The sequence below is a fragment of the Balaenoptera musculus genome, chromosome 13 (assembly GCF_009873245.2).
Source record: "Balaenoptera musculus isolate JJ_BM4_2016_0621 chromosome 13, mBalMus1.pri.v3, whole genome shotgun sequence".
Classification (NCBI taxonomy): domain Eukaryota; kingdom Metazoa; phylum Chordata; class Mammalia; order Artiodactyla; family Balaenopteridae; genus Balaenoptera; species Balaenoptera musculus.
The window spans coordinates 70,474,033-70,489,967 of record NC_045797.1 but is presented as its reverse complement, the minus strand read 5'-3'; the positions used below and the strand labels follow the sequence as shown (position 1 = coordinate 70,489,967).

The window sequence follows — 15,935 nt, the reverse complement described above, 5'->3', positions numbered from 1 at the left end:
AAATTAATTAATTAATTAATTTAAAAATTAAAAAAAAAAAAGGAAAGCAGAAAGTTAAAGAATTGAAGCGTATGTGAGAAACAATAGGAGACAGAGGAAGTAAATATGACAACATTCCAAAAAAGAGAAAAAATAAATAAAAACAGAGGAAATATTTGGTAATGGCAGACTAGTTAATTCTGATCACCTCTTCCTCTGAGGAAAAGTAGTAAAGATGGGAAAAAATTTTTTTAATCTCCCTGAATGCAAATGAGGACTAACAACTGAGTTACCTAATACAAAGGAGTTGGATGCCCAGGGAGGTGAGTGCAATGACTGAAACTACTTTTTCCATGCAAGCGATTTTCTCATTTCAGAGGGGCACCAGCAAGGCTGAAGTACAGAGTAGTAACTCTTTGATAGTATTAAGGGTCTAGAAGAGAGATGTGGAACGTTGAATCCTGATGAAACTGCCTACTTCTGCTCCCATTACTCTGGGTTGAAAGCCCAAAGGCTGCACCTAAAAGCACTAGTGTGCAGAAGTAAAACAGGGCCTCACATGGGCTGACCTGGAAATAACTCAGGTGCTTCTGGACTGTTAAGGTCTCCAGGCACCTGGCAGAAGAAAACATAAACCCTCTCTGTAGGAAAACATTATCTTAGGCCTCAAAGTATTTCTGCAAATAATTCTGCAATATAATGTCTGGTACATAATAAAAATAAAAAATAATTTTGGAATATGTTTCTCACATAATAAAAAATAACAAGGCAGAGAGGAAGTAAGATGACATGAACGAAAAACAGAAATAGCAAACAGTACAAAAAGAACCATAGGGAACCTAGATATTGGATTATAAGCACAGATCTTACAATAACTCTGCTTATTATATCTAAGGATTATGAGATAAGAATGACGCATTTGGCATCATGGTAATATTGCTGAAAACCAAAAGAGAAAAGAAAAGAAAGAATATCTTAAGAGTTGCCAGAGGAAATTGACAGATTACCATCAAAGCGGCTAAAATTATATCCACGATTGATTTCTCATCAGAAATTATGGAAGCTAAAAAAATACTAGAACAATATTCTTAAAATGTTGAAAGAAAACAACTGTCAACCAAAAACTCATATACCAAATGAAAATATTCTTAAAGTATGAGAATGAAATTTTCAAACGAAAATTAAGACGACATGCCACAATCTGACCTGCAGAAAGGAAATGCCAAAGGGTGTTCTTCAGGCAGAAAGAAAAGAATTCCTGACAGAAGCTTGAAAATGCAGGAGCAAGTGAAAACCAACAAAACTAGTATATTTAAAATTAAGCAGACACTATTTTATTATGCAGTCAACATCATTTAGTTTACCTATAAATTAAATGATGCTCACTGTATAAAAAAATTAATAAGGCTTGCTTGATTTTAAATATATATAAAATAAAAATACACAATCTCAATGACATAAAAGAATGGGTAAATGAAATTAAAGTGTCCTAAAACCAAAATGGTATAGAAACACATCAGTCTTTGCATTACCTAGAAAGAGAGTAATGGTACCAATTAATCTTAGACTTTGAAAAATCAAGAATACGTACTGTAATTTCTAGGGTAAAAAGAGAGAGATGAAGGGAGAGCCTACAGATTAAAAGAATCTTAAAAGAATATCAATCAACTGCAGGGCGACCTTCAAGATGGCAGAGGAGTAAGAAGTGGAGATCATCTTCCTCCCCACAAATACATCAGAAATACATCTACATGTGGAACAACTCCTACGTAACACCTACTGAAGCCTGGCAGAAGACCTCAGACTTCCCAAAAGGGAACAGACGCCCTCAGGCGACCTACACGCAAAGGCAAGGCCAAATCCAAAGCTGAACCCCAGGAGCAGTGCGAACAAAGAAGAGAAAGGGAAATCTCTCCCAGCAGCCTCAGGAGCAGCGGATTAAATCTCCACAATCAACGTAATGTACCCTGCATCTGTGGAATACCTGAATAGACAACGAATCATCCCAAAATTGAGGTGGTGGACTTTGGGAGCAACTGTAGACTTGGGGTTTGCTTTCTGCATCTAATGTGTTTCTGGTTTTATGTTTGTCTTGGTTTAGTATTTAGAGTTTATTATCATTGGTAGATTTGTTTATTGATTTGGTTGTTCTCTTCCTTTTCTAATATATATATATAGATATATACATTTTTTTTTTCCTTTTTCTCTTTTTATGAGTGTGTATGTGTATGCTTCTTTGTGTGAGTTTGTCTGTATAGCTTTGCTTCAACCATTTCCCCAAGGGTTCTGTCTGTCAGGTTTTGTTTTTTTTTTTTTTAGTAAAGATTTAGCACTTGTTATCATTGGTGGATTTCTTTTTTGGTTTGGTTGCTCTCTTCTTTCTTTTTTTTTAAATTACTTTTTAATTATTTTTATTTTTAATAATTTGTTTATTTTTTATTTTAATAACTTTCTTTTTATTTCTTTATTTTTTTAAATTTTTTTCTCCCTTTTCTTCTGAGCCGTGTGGCTGACAGGGTCTTGGTGCTCCGGCTGGGTGCCAGGCCTGTGCCTCTGAAGTGGGAGAGCCGAGTTCAGGACACGGGTCCATCAGAGACCTACCGGCTCCACGTAATATCAAACGGCAAAAGCTCTCCCAAAGATCTCCATCTCAATGCTAAGATCCAGCTCCACTCAACGACCAGCAAGCTATAGTGCTGGACACCCTATGCCAAACAACTAGCAAGACAGGAACACAACCCCACCCATTAGCAGAGAGACTGCCTAAAATCATACTAAGGTCACAGACACACCAAAACACATCACTGGATGCAGTCCTGCCCACCAGAAAGACAAGATCCAGCCTCATCCACCAGAACACAGGCACCAGTCCCCTCCACCAGGAAAGCTACACAACCCACTGAACCAACCTTAGCCACTGGAGGCAGACACCAAAAACAACAGGAACTACGAACCTGCAGCCTGCAAAAAGGAGACCCCAAACGCAGTAAGTTAAGCAAAATGAGAAGACAGAGAAACACACAGCACATGAAGGAGCAAGGCAAAAACCCACCAGACCAAACAAATAAAGAGGAAACAGGCAGTCTACCTGAAAAAGAATTCAGAGTAATGATAGTAAGGATGATCCCAAATCTTGGAAATAGAATGGAGAAAATACAAGAAACATTTAACAAGGACCTAGAAGAACTAAAGAGCAAACAACGATGAATAACACAATAAATGAAATTAAAACTTCTCTAGAAGGAAACAATAGCAGAATAACTGAAGCAGAAGAACGGATAAGTGACCTGGAAGATAAAATAGTGGAAATAACTACTGAAGAGTAGAATAAAGAAAAAAGAATGGAAAGAATTGAGGACAGTCTCAGAGACCTCTGGGACAACATTAAACGCACCAACATTCGAATTATAAGGGTCCCAGAAGAAGAAGAGAAAAAGAAAGGGACTGAGAAAATATTTGAAGAGATTATAGTTGAAAACTTCCCTAATATGGGAAAGGAAATAGTCAATCAAGTCCAGGAAGCGCAGAGTCCCACACAAGATAAATCCAAGGAGAAACACGCCAAGACACATATTAATCAAACTATCAAAAATTAAATACAAAGAAAAAATATTAAAAGCAGCAAGAGAAAAGCAACAAATAACACACAAGGGAATCCCCGTAAGGTTAACAGCTGATCTTTCACCAGAAACTCTCCAAGCCAGAAGGCAGTGGCAGGACATATTTAAAGTGATGAAAGGGAAAAACCTACAACCAAGATTACTCTACCCAGCAAGGATCTCATTCAGTTCGATGGAGAAATTAAAACCTTTACAGACAAGCAAAAGCTAAGAGAATTCAGCACCACCAAACCAGCTTTACAACAAATGCTAAAGGAACTTCTCTGGGCAGGAAACACAAGAGAAGAAAAAGACCTACAATAACAAACCCAAAACAATTAAGAAAATGGCAATAGGAACATACATATCGATAATTACCTTAAATGTAAGTGGATTAAATGCTCCAACCAAAAGACACAGACTGGCTGAATGGATACAAAAACAAGACCCGCATATATGTTGCCTACAAGAGACCCACTTCAGACCTAGTGACACATACATACTGAAAGTGAGGGGAAAGAAAAAGATATTCCACGCAAATGGAAATCAAAAGAAAGCTGCAGTAGCAATTCTCGTATCAGACAAAATAGACTTTAAAATAAAGACTACTACAAGAGACAAAGCAGGACACTACATAATGATCAAGGGATCAATCCAAGAAGAAGACATAACAATTGTAAATATTTGTGCACCCAACATAGGAGCACCTCAATACATAAGGCAAATGGAAACAGCCATAAAAGGGGAAATCGACAGTCACACAATCATAGTAGGGGACTTTAACACCCCACTTTCACCAATGGACAGATCATCCAAAATGAAAATAAATAAGGAAACACAAGCTTCAAATGATACATTAAACAAGATGGACTTAATTGATATTTATAGGACATTCCATCCAAAAACAACAGAATACACTTTCTTCTCAAGTGCTCACGGAACATTCTCCAGGATAGATCATATCTTGGGTCACAAATCAAGCCTTGGTAAATTTAAGAAAATTGAAATCGTATCAAATATCTTATCTGACCACAACACTATGAGACTAGATATCAATTACAGGAAAAAATCTGTAAAAAATACAAACAAATGGAGGCTAAACAATAAGCTACTAACCAAGAGATCACAGAAGAAATCAAAGAGGAAATCAAAAATACTTAGAAACAAATGACAATGAAAACACGACGACCCAAAACCTATGGGATGCAGCAAAAGCAGTTCTAAGAGGGAAGTTTATAGCAATACAATCCTACCTCAAGAAACAAGAAACATCTCAAATAAACAACCTAACCTTACACCTAAAGCAATTAGAGAAATAAGAACAAAAAATCCCCAAAGTTAGCAGAAGAAAAAAATCATACAGATCAGAAATAAATGAAAAAGAAATGAAAGAAACAACAGCAAAGAAAATAAAACTAAAATATGGTTCTTTGAGAAGATAAACAAAATTGATAAACTATTAGACAGACTCATCACGAAAAAAAGGGAGAAGACTCAAATCAACAGAATTAGAAATGAAAAAGAAGTAACAACTGACACTGCAGAAATACAAAGGATCATGAGAGATTATTACAAGCAACTATATGCCAATAAAATGGACAACCTGGAAGAAACGGACAAATTCTTAGAAAAGCACAACCTACTGAGACTGAACTAGAAAGAAATAGAAAATATAAACAGACCAATCACAAGCACTGAAATTGAAACTGTGATTAAAAATCTTCCAACAAACCAAAGTCCAGGACCAGATGCCTTCACAGGCGAATTCTATCAAACATTTAGAGAAGAGTTAACACCATCCTTCTCAAACTCTTCCAAAATATAGCAGAGGGAGGAACACTCCCAAACTCATTCTACGAGGTACCATTATCCTGATACCAAAACCAGACAAAGATGTCACAAGAAAAGAAAACTACAGGCCAATATCTCTGATGAACATAGATACAAAAATCCTCAACAAAATACTAGTAAACAGAATCCAACAGCACCATAGAAGGATCATACACCATGATCAAGTGGGGTTTATCCCAGGAATGCAAGGATTCTTCAACATACACAAATCAATCCATGTGATACATCATATTAATAAACTGAAGGATAAAAACCATATGATCATCTCAATAGATGCAGAAAAAGCTTTTGACAAAATTCAACACCCATTTATGATAAAAACCCTCCAGAAAGTAGGCATAGAGGGAACTTACCTCAACATAATAAAAGCCATATATGACAAACCCACAGCAAACATCATTCTCCATGGTGAAAAATTGAAACCATTTGCTCTAAAATCAGGAATAAGACAAGGCTGTCCACTCTCACCACTATTATTCAACATAGTTTTGGAAGTTTTAGGGGAACTGGACAGCTACATGTAAAAGAATGAAATTAGAACACTCCCTAACACCATACACAAAAATAAACTCAAAATGGATTAAAGACCTAAATGTAAGGCCAGACACTATCAAACTCTTAGAGGAAAACATAGGCAGAACACTCTATGACATAAATCACAGCAAGATACTTTTGGACCCACCTCCTAGAGAAATGGAAATAAACACAAAAATAAACAAATGGGACCTAATGAAACTTAAAAGCTTTTGCACAGCAAAGGAAACCATAAACAAGACGAAAAGACAACCCTCAGAATGGGAGAAAATATTTGCAAACGAAGCAACTGACAAAGGATTAATCTCCAAAATTTACAAGCAGCTCATGCAGCTCAATATCAAAAAAACAAACAACCCAATCCAAAAATGGGCAGAAAACCTAAATAGACATTTCTCCAAAAAAGATATACAGATTGCCAGCAAACACATGAAAGGATGCTCAACATCACTAATCATTAGAGAAATGGAAATCAAAACTACAATGAGATATCACCTCACACCGGTCAGAATGGGCATCATCAAAAAATTTACAAACAATAAATGCTGGAGGACTTCCCTGGTGGCACAGTGGTTGGGAATCTGCCTGCCAATGCAGGGGACACGGGTTCAAGCCCTGGTCCGGGAAGATACCACGTGCCGCGGAGCAACTAAGCAACTAACCGTACTGAGCCTGCGCTCTAGAGCCTGCAAGCCACAACTACTGAGCCCACGTGCCACAACTACTGAAGCCCGCACGCCTAGAGTCCGTGCTCCGCACAAGAGAAGCCACCGCAATGAGAAGCCCGCGCACCGCAACAACGAGTAGCCCCCGCTCGCCGCAACTAGAAAAAGCCCACGCACAGCAACGAAGACCCAACGTGCAGCCAAAAATAAATAAATAAATTTAAAAAAAAAATGCTGGAGAGGGTGTGGAGAATAGGGAACGCTCTTGCACTGTTGGTGGGAATGTAAATTGATACAGTCACTATGGAGAACAATATGGAGCTTCCTCAATAAACTAAAAATAGAACTACCATCCGACCCAGCAATCCCACTACTGGGCATATACCCTGAGCAAACCATAATTCAGAAAGAGTCATGTACCACAATGTTCATTGCAGCTCTATTTACAATAGCCAGGACATGGAAGCAACCTAAGTGTCCATCGGCAGATGAATGGATAAAGAAGATGTGGCACATATATACAATGGAATATTACTCAGCCATAAAAAGAAACGAAATTGAGTTATTTGTAGTGAGGTAGATGGACCTAGAGTCTGTCATACAGAGTGAAGTAAGTCAGAAAGAGAAAACAAATACCATATGCTAACACATATATATGGAATCTAAAAAAAAAAAATGGTTCTGAAGAACCTAGGGACAGGACAGGAATAAAGATGCAGATGTAGAGACTGGACTTGAGGACATGGGGAGGGGGAAGGGTAAGCTGGGACGAAGTGAGAGAGTGGCATGGACACATATACACTACCAAATGTAAAATCGATAGCTAGTGGGAAGCAGCCGCATAGCACAGGGAGATCAGCTCGGTGCTTTGTGACCGCCTAGAGTGGTGGGATGTGGAGGGTGGGAGGGAGACGCAAGAGGGAGGAGATACGGGGATATATGTAAATGTATGGCTGATTCACTGTTATAAAGCAGAAACTAACACACCACTGTAGAGCAATTATACTCCAATAAAGGTGTTAAAAAATAATAATAAATAAATAAATTTAAAAAAAAATCAACTGCAATACATGGACCTTATTTGAGTCTCAAATTAAACAACATAAAAAATAAAAATTTATAAGAGAATTAGTGAAATGGATATTTTAACATATTAATGAATATTTATTAATTTTCAGGTGGGATAAGGGCACTATGGTAATAATTTTTTTAAGGCATCCCATCTTTTAGAGATATGTATGCACTGGAATATTTACATATGAAATGATAATGACATGTGAGATTTGCCTTGAAATAAGTCAAGAAAGTGGGGAGAAGGGAGGCAGAGAGCCTGGGGATATAGATGAAATAAGACTGGCCACGTATTGGTAATTATTGAAGCTGTGTAACGGGCACATCGTTACTATAATATTCTTTCTATGTTTGTATATGTTTGACATTTTTTGTTAAAAAACATTTTATGAAGAAGACATCTTAAGAAAAGTAAAAAACATCAAGCTATAAATTGGGAGAATATATGTGCAACACACATACTCAAGAAAGGATTGTTATCTAAATTATAGGAAGAACTCTTACAAATCAATATAAAAAGAAAAAATAACACACTAGAATAATGGGCAAAAGACACAACGAGGCATTTCACAGAAGTAATAAATATGGCCAAGAAACATATGAACATGCTCAGTAATCAAGAAAATGCAAATCAAGATAACAATGAGATGTCATTTAGCAAAAACTAAAGGCCAAGAATTCTAAGGCTTACAGAATGTGAATCAAAAGGATCTCTTATGTATGGGTACAATTTGGAAAAATAATTTGATACTTTCTAAATATCAGTTCAGAGTAAAGCTGAGCTTTCATATACCCCACAGCTCAGCAATCCTATTCCTCAGTTTAGAACCAAGAGAAACACTTGGAAACAAATAAGAATATTCCAAGCAGTGTTGTTTCTTAGAGCAAAAATCTGGAAAACACCAGAATGGTATAGAAATACAACAGAATGTTATATAACAGTTAAAATAACTGAACTATATAGATAAATGCAACATGAATGAATCTTTAAAATATGTTACTGGCTGAAAAAAATAAATCAGATAATAGTACATCAGTATGGCACTCTTTTTATAATTGTAAAAATATTTAAAATTAAACAATACTTTATTTATGCCCATACATGTGGAAAAAAATGGTTTTTAAGACACCAGGAAATGATAATACAAAATCAGAATAGGGTTCGCCTTAGTTAAGTGTAGGTCAGTGGGATGGGTTAGGAGAGATAAATGTAAATTATTGTCAATATTCAAGTTCCTGGGTTAGATAGTGGGTTGGTGGATGTTTATTATTTCTAAGAATGAATGAAGGAAAAAAACAGTATATGAAAAAAAATCACTTAGAAGCTATAGCAGTAGTCCAGGCAAAAGATGATGCTGGTGGCCTGGGATGGTAGCAGTGGGGATGGAGAAAAGTACATAGACCTGAAGGATATTCAAGACGTAGAGATGAAAGAACTTGGTAACCTACTGGATGTGGGGGCTGACGGAGAAGGAAGAGTTATAATGACTCTCAGGTTTAAGGAACAGGATGGAGAGTAGGACTATTTAACAAGAAAAGGAACCACAAGTTTATAATGCACTTCAAGGAGTTTAGTAGTGAACACTGTGGTCATCACCTTCATATCTAGTCCAACCATCCCCATGATGAGGCAACACAGGGTGAGGGTGAGAATTTAACTATCCTCTGCCCCAAAGGCACAAATCCTTTGTTTCAGCTAAAAAGCCTACCACTTACACATACATGGCCCATACGCACATATCTGGAGGGAGGCTCAGGTACTTTTGTTCAGTGTTGAAATAAAACTGGTTCTCTCCCCCACCTAGACTTGACAGGAAGCATTTAGTAGCTGTAGCAGGCATTTTTTGAAGTCAGCATAAGGATGAAGCTAATAGAAGAGAAGGTCAAAGCCAAGACCACTATAAAGACATGCAGGGATTGCCCTGTGGCCCAGTGGCTAAGACTCCATGCTCCCAATGCAGCAGGCCCAGGTTCGCTCCCTGGTCAGGGAACTAGATCCCACATGCTCCAACTAAGAGTTTGCATGCCACAACTTAAGATCTCGCATGCCACAACTAAAAGATCCCCCATGCCACAACTAAAGACCCAGCGCAGCCAAATAAATAAATATTAAAAAAAAAAAAAAAAAAAGAAATGCAGCCAGGGCCCTGATTCAACCACGATCCTGTCTCTGGCTCCTCTGTTATGTGAGCCTATTGCTCCAGTTACTGTGAAAGCCCATCTGAGTAGGCTTTCTATTGCTTATAGCTGAAGACGTGGAACTAACATCGAGGTTGGAAACAGAAAGGAGGTTTATAAATCCCAAGCTCTAAATCACTAAATCAGCTCAACTGAAGAAGAGGAAGGAAGGTTTCCTATCCCTCACACTGGGACTTTGGATATCCTTGTTATCAAAAAAAAAAAAGAAGGAAAAAATGGTGGTTAGAGCATCACCTGTTGTACCTTTGGACCAGACCATGTACCTATGGTACTGTAACTGTGGTACTGAGGACCTAAAAGAGGAAGAAACTGAGGCTAACAGAATGTTTTGGCTATTCCTCAGAGCTTAAAGTCTACACACAGATGTTTATAATATCATTCTTCATACTTTTCAATGTTTTTAATTGTCCAATGTGAAATATTTTAAATCTAAGTATTAAAAAAATTAATTCCTAAGAAAATACATGCTTAAGGGAGAAAAGTCTTAGATCCTATTTGTTTCTGATGATTGTTTTAGGGTCTCACAATCTATTATAATAATCAGAAACAACCTGACCAAAAATTTGACTATGAATTTGGAGGTGAGGGAATTTAATAATTAAGTAATTGCTGTATTCAAATTTTAACTTTGAGAAATTATGAAATACAAAAGCTTGAAAAGATCAATTAAAATAATAGGAATTCTACATATCAAAGGGACTCTCCAGCTTAAATAACAAAGTGGCCAATCTATAAAAGAGACTACTACTTTTGGAAGTATTTAACAACAAAATGCCCTGATTTTCAAAAATAAAATTCTGATAACCAGATCCTTTCTTTTTTCCAGTACATGAAAGCTAATTTCAAATTTCCGGAGAGCTAACTAAATAAGCTCTTATCATATAAAGATTTCAAGGTTAGTAAAGATGTGATGATTTATTCTGATGCCCATGGTCAACATTTTAAACAGGATATGACTTGAGAACTACCAAACTCACCCCTGCCATACTATATTCTTTACTCTTCTTAACTCATTCATCTCTTTTTTGTTTTCCTAGTTCTCTTCAGTGTGCCCTCCTGCTGATTTACTGTCTGTTTTTTCTTTTCCTTTGTCTCTTTCTGCCTGTGTCCAGCTTTCTCCGACTGTGTCCCAGGACACCTCTGTACCTTCTGCCCTTACCTTTGGTCTTCCCATTCTCCCTTTTGCTATCTCTTCACTCTCTCTTCTCCTCCCTTCTTTAGCCGTAGTACTTATTTGATATAATTATGGAGTCAAAGTTTATAATCTCTGCTTTATCATTTTTAGGCTCTAAGATGACTTTTATTTCTGACTTTAAAAAGTTTCTTAAATTAATTTGTGTTGTGTGGCCCTGAATTGACTTACTCAGTGAGTCCGTGTCACGATAAGGTGCTGCTTACTCACCACAGAATAATGGTTTTTACTAAGGTTTTTAGATCAGAATAGTCATTCCTTGGACAGTATAAACTTAACCTACTGGATTAACTGCCCAAAAAATGGCATTAGAATTCTGGGACATATGCTGCATGTACACTCACGTTTTAAAAATTCAAATTTCTTTAAATAATTTTTTATTAAATGGATGGAATATCTAATTTGATAACATCTTAGAAAAATGTGAATTTAGTGAGTGCCTATGTTGTGACTTGGCCTTGACACTTGTATGGTTTTACCATTAATTCACAGAACCCTCAATATTATAAAGTATAACTAATAGCATTCTACAAATACATGAACTCATTTTCCTACAGTGAGAAAAATGAAGCAGAGAGAATTAACCCATCCAAATCAGATTGCTGATACTACAGCAGGGATCAGACATCTGAACTCCTGGTTCCCGGAAAATAAATATTAACCTCTGTGCTTCCATCATCTATGATTTCTTTTTTATTTTTTATCATACCAACTTAATTCTCCATAAATACAAATATAACAACTCATTTCTGTTTTAATTTGGAGGACTTTTAGTTTTCTTCTATTGTTTTAAGGTTTAGAACACAATGTTCTACATTGAAAAAAATTAAAATAGAATCCTAAACATAAATAAAGAGAAAACAAGATACTATAGTCCAAAGGCAATTGCTATTACATAATAAAGAAAAGTTAGTTTAAAAGTCAAATAGAAAGCCTCATAATCAAATGTACAACTTGGCTATATTTCACTGGATAGAGAACAGCTATATTAAGGTACTGACAATTTTACCAAACAATTATGTCTCAAGTGTTGTGAATCTCCCTAATGTTACAGAGGTTAATATGTGACATGCCCCAAGACAGTAAGTCACTCTGGCATTTAACCAGTCTTTAGAAGGGACTTGTACTAATTCATTTCCCTTTTAACTGTGATTCTAAGTTGACAACCCTTGGCAAGGCAGTACAAAAGAAGGATGATTAGAAGAGAAACATTCTTAAAATGGATTAAGCAGGGCAGGTACTAGCCTGTCATATGCAGCAATCATAAAGTTGAGGAGGAGGCTGATGGACTGTTCCACACTGATTTGGTGAGTAGAAGGAAGGCGCTTGTTCAGCTGGTAGTAGATGGATGAGATGACGGTCTCGAGGCGAGACACACTGATCTCAGTGGTATGGTCCAGTGTATTAAGGCCATTGTCTCGGAAGGCTTCAATCATGTTCCAGATATCAACAAGATGGACTGGAACACAAAGAAAATAAACTTTGTGTCTATTTTGCCAACACAAACTCTGTGTTTACTTTGTAACTTTTTCAACAATTCAAAAGTTTTAATTCAGCAGAAAGATATAAGAACTTTACATTTATTTACATTTAATAGAATAGTGAAGGGTGGCAGAATATGTCACCCCAAGATATGCCACTTTGGCATACGGAGTAGTTTGAGCTAAAGACACCTGAAAAACAGAAGATGCCAAGAAGGACACTCTGACCTCCCCTTTTCTTCCCAAAGGCAGGAAATAAAAGTCCCATGTGAAAAATGCCCTCCCTTTTCCAAGAGGAAAGAAACATCCTCATCACCAGAGACAGTGAATTGAGTCTGAGTGAAATCTGCAGACTTCATTATAATAACTCTTTAGTCTCCTGACATATTTTAGTTATTTTTTCACAACTGCCACTCTTTGTTCAACTTAGTACATAAGCACTTAGGCCTACTCACTCCTTTGGGTTTTCATTTTCCTATGGGGGCTCCCATGTACATGTAAAAATCCATATGCTTTTCTCCTGTTAATCTGTCTTATGTCAATTTAATTCTCAGGCTCCGCTGGAGACCCTGAGAGGGTAGAGGTAAAGTTTTGCCTCCCCTTTGTAGCTTCAAAAATACACAATGCAAAATGTAACAGAACCTCAACGAGACAAATTCACAGGCTTTGTGGGAGATATTAACACACCTCTCTTAGCAAGTGACAGAGCAAACATACAAAAAAAATAAGTACAGTCATAGACAAACTTACAACTAACAAGGCAGGCATAATGGACACTATATGAAGTCCTGCCCCCAGTGATTAGAAAATACGCTTTATTTTCAAGAACACAAAGAACATGTAAAAAAACTGACCTTATCCTGAGTCATAAAACTAATCTCAATAAATTTTAAAGGATTAAAATCATATAAGCCATGCTCTGTGATCAAAATGAAATTAAGTCAGAAATCATTATCAAAAAGAAAACTTTTAAAATAAACTTTATCTTTAGAAATGAAGAAACACACTACTTGGAAACTTCCTTAATCTGATTAAGGATATCTACAAAAAACTGCAGCAAACATATTACTTAATAGTAAAATATTGAAAGCTATTCCTCTGATATTGGGAATAAGATAAGAAATGCCCACTGTCATCATTCCTATCGTATTTCAAATCCTAACCTATATAAATATGCAGTAATTATCAGTACAAGTATTAGAAATAAATGTAACTGTCATTATTCAGAAATGACAAAATTATACACATTGAAAATCATAAAGATTCTACATGTATATCACTAAAATTAATATTTGAGTCTAGAATGACAGCTAGATACAAATCAAGATATGAAAGTCACTGTATTTCTAAATATACACTAGGACTCAGGAATAAATCCAATAAAGGATGTGCAACATCTCTACCAAAAAATGTATAAATTAGCAAAACTTAAAGACCTAAATAAATGGAGGGATATACCAGGTTCACAGAAATGAAATCTCAACACTGGAAATACATCAATTCTCCCCAACTTGATCTACAGATTCAGTGTAGTCCCAACAAAATCCCACAGGGCTATACATTAAAAGGATGAATTTTATTATATGTAAATTACACTTTAAAAAAAAAAATGAAGGAAAAAAATCCCAGCACAATTCTTTGTTTTCGTTCATTTTTAGTAGAAATTAACAAGCAAATTCTAAAATCTGTGTGAAAATAAATGTAAAAAGGCCAAGAATGTCTCAGACAATCTTAAAAAGTAAAATAGAACAAAGTACCCAGAACGTACTATAAAGCTCTAACAGTGATTATTGGTACTAGGATAGACAAACAGACCAATGGAACACAAGAGTCCAAAAGCAGATCCTCTCACATATGGACACAGCTATGAACATTCTTGTACATTTCTCCTAATGAATATGAGAAAAAGACTTTTTTAGTAATGAAGAAAAAGGATGGTCTTTTCAATAAACAGTGTAGGGTCAACTGAACATATATATGGAAAAAATTGAAATCTGACTCCTACTTATACTCTGGAGTAAAAAAAAATTCAGGTGGACTGAAGAATCATATGTGACAAAATAAAGCTGCTAGAACAATGCATCTTTTACTTTATATTACTAATGCCACTAGCCTGGCTCAGTCCACACATAGACTACTGTGTTCCAAGAATAATTATGGGAAGAAGTATAAAAATGGTAGTTCCTATAGGACAGCGGTTTTCAAACTTTTTGACAACAACATGCAAATATACTTAAATCAACACACACACACACCTCTAGATATATAAAAAACACATTTCACAAAATACTTTACCACATAAGCTAAGTTTTGACTTTTTTTTCTTTCTCTTTTTTTTTCTCCATCACATGCTTTAAATTCTGGCTACAGCTCACCAAAACAGTTTCAGAAACCATTAACAGGTCACAACCCATAATTTGAAAAAAATGCTTTGGGAAACCAGAGAAGAAACATGACTTCGGTCTAGGATGGTATGGTAAACTCTTTGGAGAGAATTTTAAGCTAGGATTTTTGAGTAGGACTTAAAGTAGTGTAGAAGTATTTAAATATAAAGTGACTTGTCCAAGGTCACGTGTTTATAATAAATGACAAACAAAACCTGGAGTAAAACAGGTTTTCCCATTCTAAGGCTAATGTTCTTTCCATTACACAAAACAGTTTTTCATTAATACACACACACACACATATCTGAGAAAAGTACAATAATTCTAAGTTAGTTCATCTGCACACAAATTAAGAAAGATTTAATATGCATTTTACAAATATTTTAATTTACTTATTTTACAGCAATTGTGGAAGCAACTGCTTATAGAAAAGGCTGATTTGTGTTATATTAAGTTTAAACAAGAAAGTTAATTTTTATTATACCTTTATCAAAATATTAGTTTTTCTTTCCCTCCAGAAGCTGATAAACTGTATTAATTTTACATAAAACTTTTTATTAAAAACAGTGACAAGGAGAAATCAATTCTCTCATTTAAAGAATTAATTAATCTTGGGACTTCCCTGGTGGCGCAGTGGTTAAGAATCCGCCTGCCAATGCAGGGGACAGGGGTTCAAGCCCTGGTCCGGGAAGATCCCACATGCTGTGGAGCAACTAAGCCCATGTGCCACAACTACTGAGCCTGCACTCTAGAGTTCGTGAGCTACAACTACTGAGCCCACATGCCACAACTAGTGAAGCCCACGCGCCTAGAGTCCATGCTCCACAACAAGAGAGGCCACCGCAATGAGAAGCCCGCACACCGCAAGGAAGAGTAGCCCCCGCTCATCGCAACTACAGAAAGCCCGCGCACAGCAACAAAGATCCAACACAGCCACAAATAAGTAAATAAATAAATAAACAATATTTTTAAAAATAAAA

General features: G+C 36.2%; 1 protein-coding gene across 27 annotated transcripts in view; it reads right to left on the bottom strand.

Moving 5' to 3' along the window:
• The window catches only part of DTNB (dystrobrevin beta), a 279,721-nt gene that overhangs the window by 206,723 nt on the left and 57,063 nt on the right, over positions 1-15,935 (bottom strand). For all 27 annotated transcript variants that reach the window (XR_005022446.1, XR_005022445.1, XR_005022448.1 and 24 more), the window contains one exon: positions 12,336-12,549. Coding sequence is in view for 19 of the 27 variants with exons in the window: in XM_036873637.1 (XP_036729532.1) it covers positions 12,336-12,549 (214 nt within the window). In the remaining 8 variants the exon portion in view is untranslated. The remainder of the gene's footprint in view (positions 1-12,335; positions 12,550-15,935) is intronic.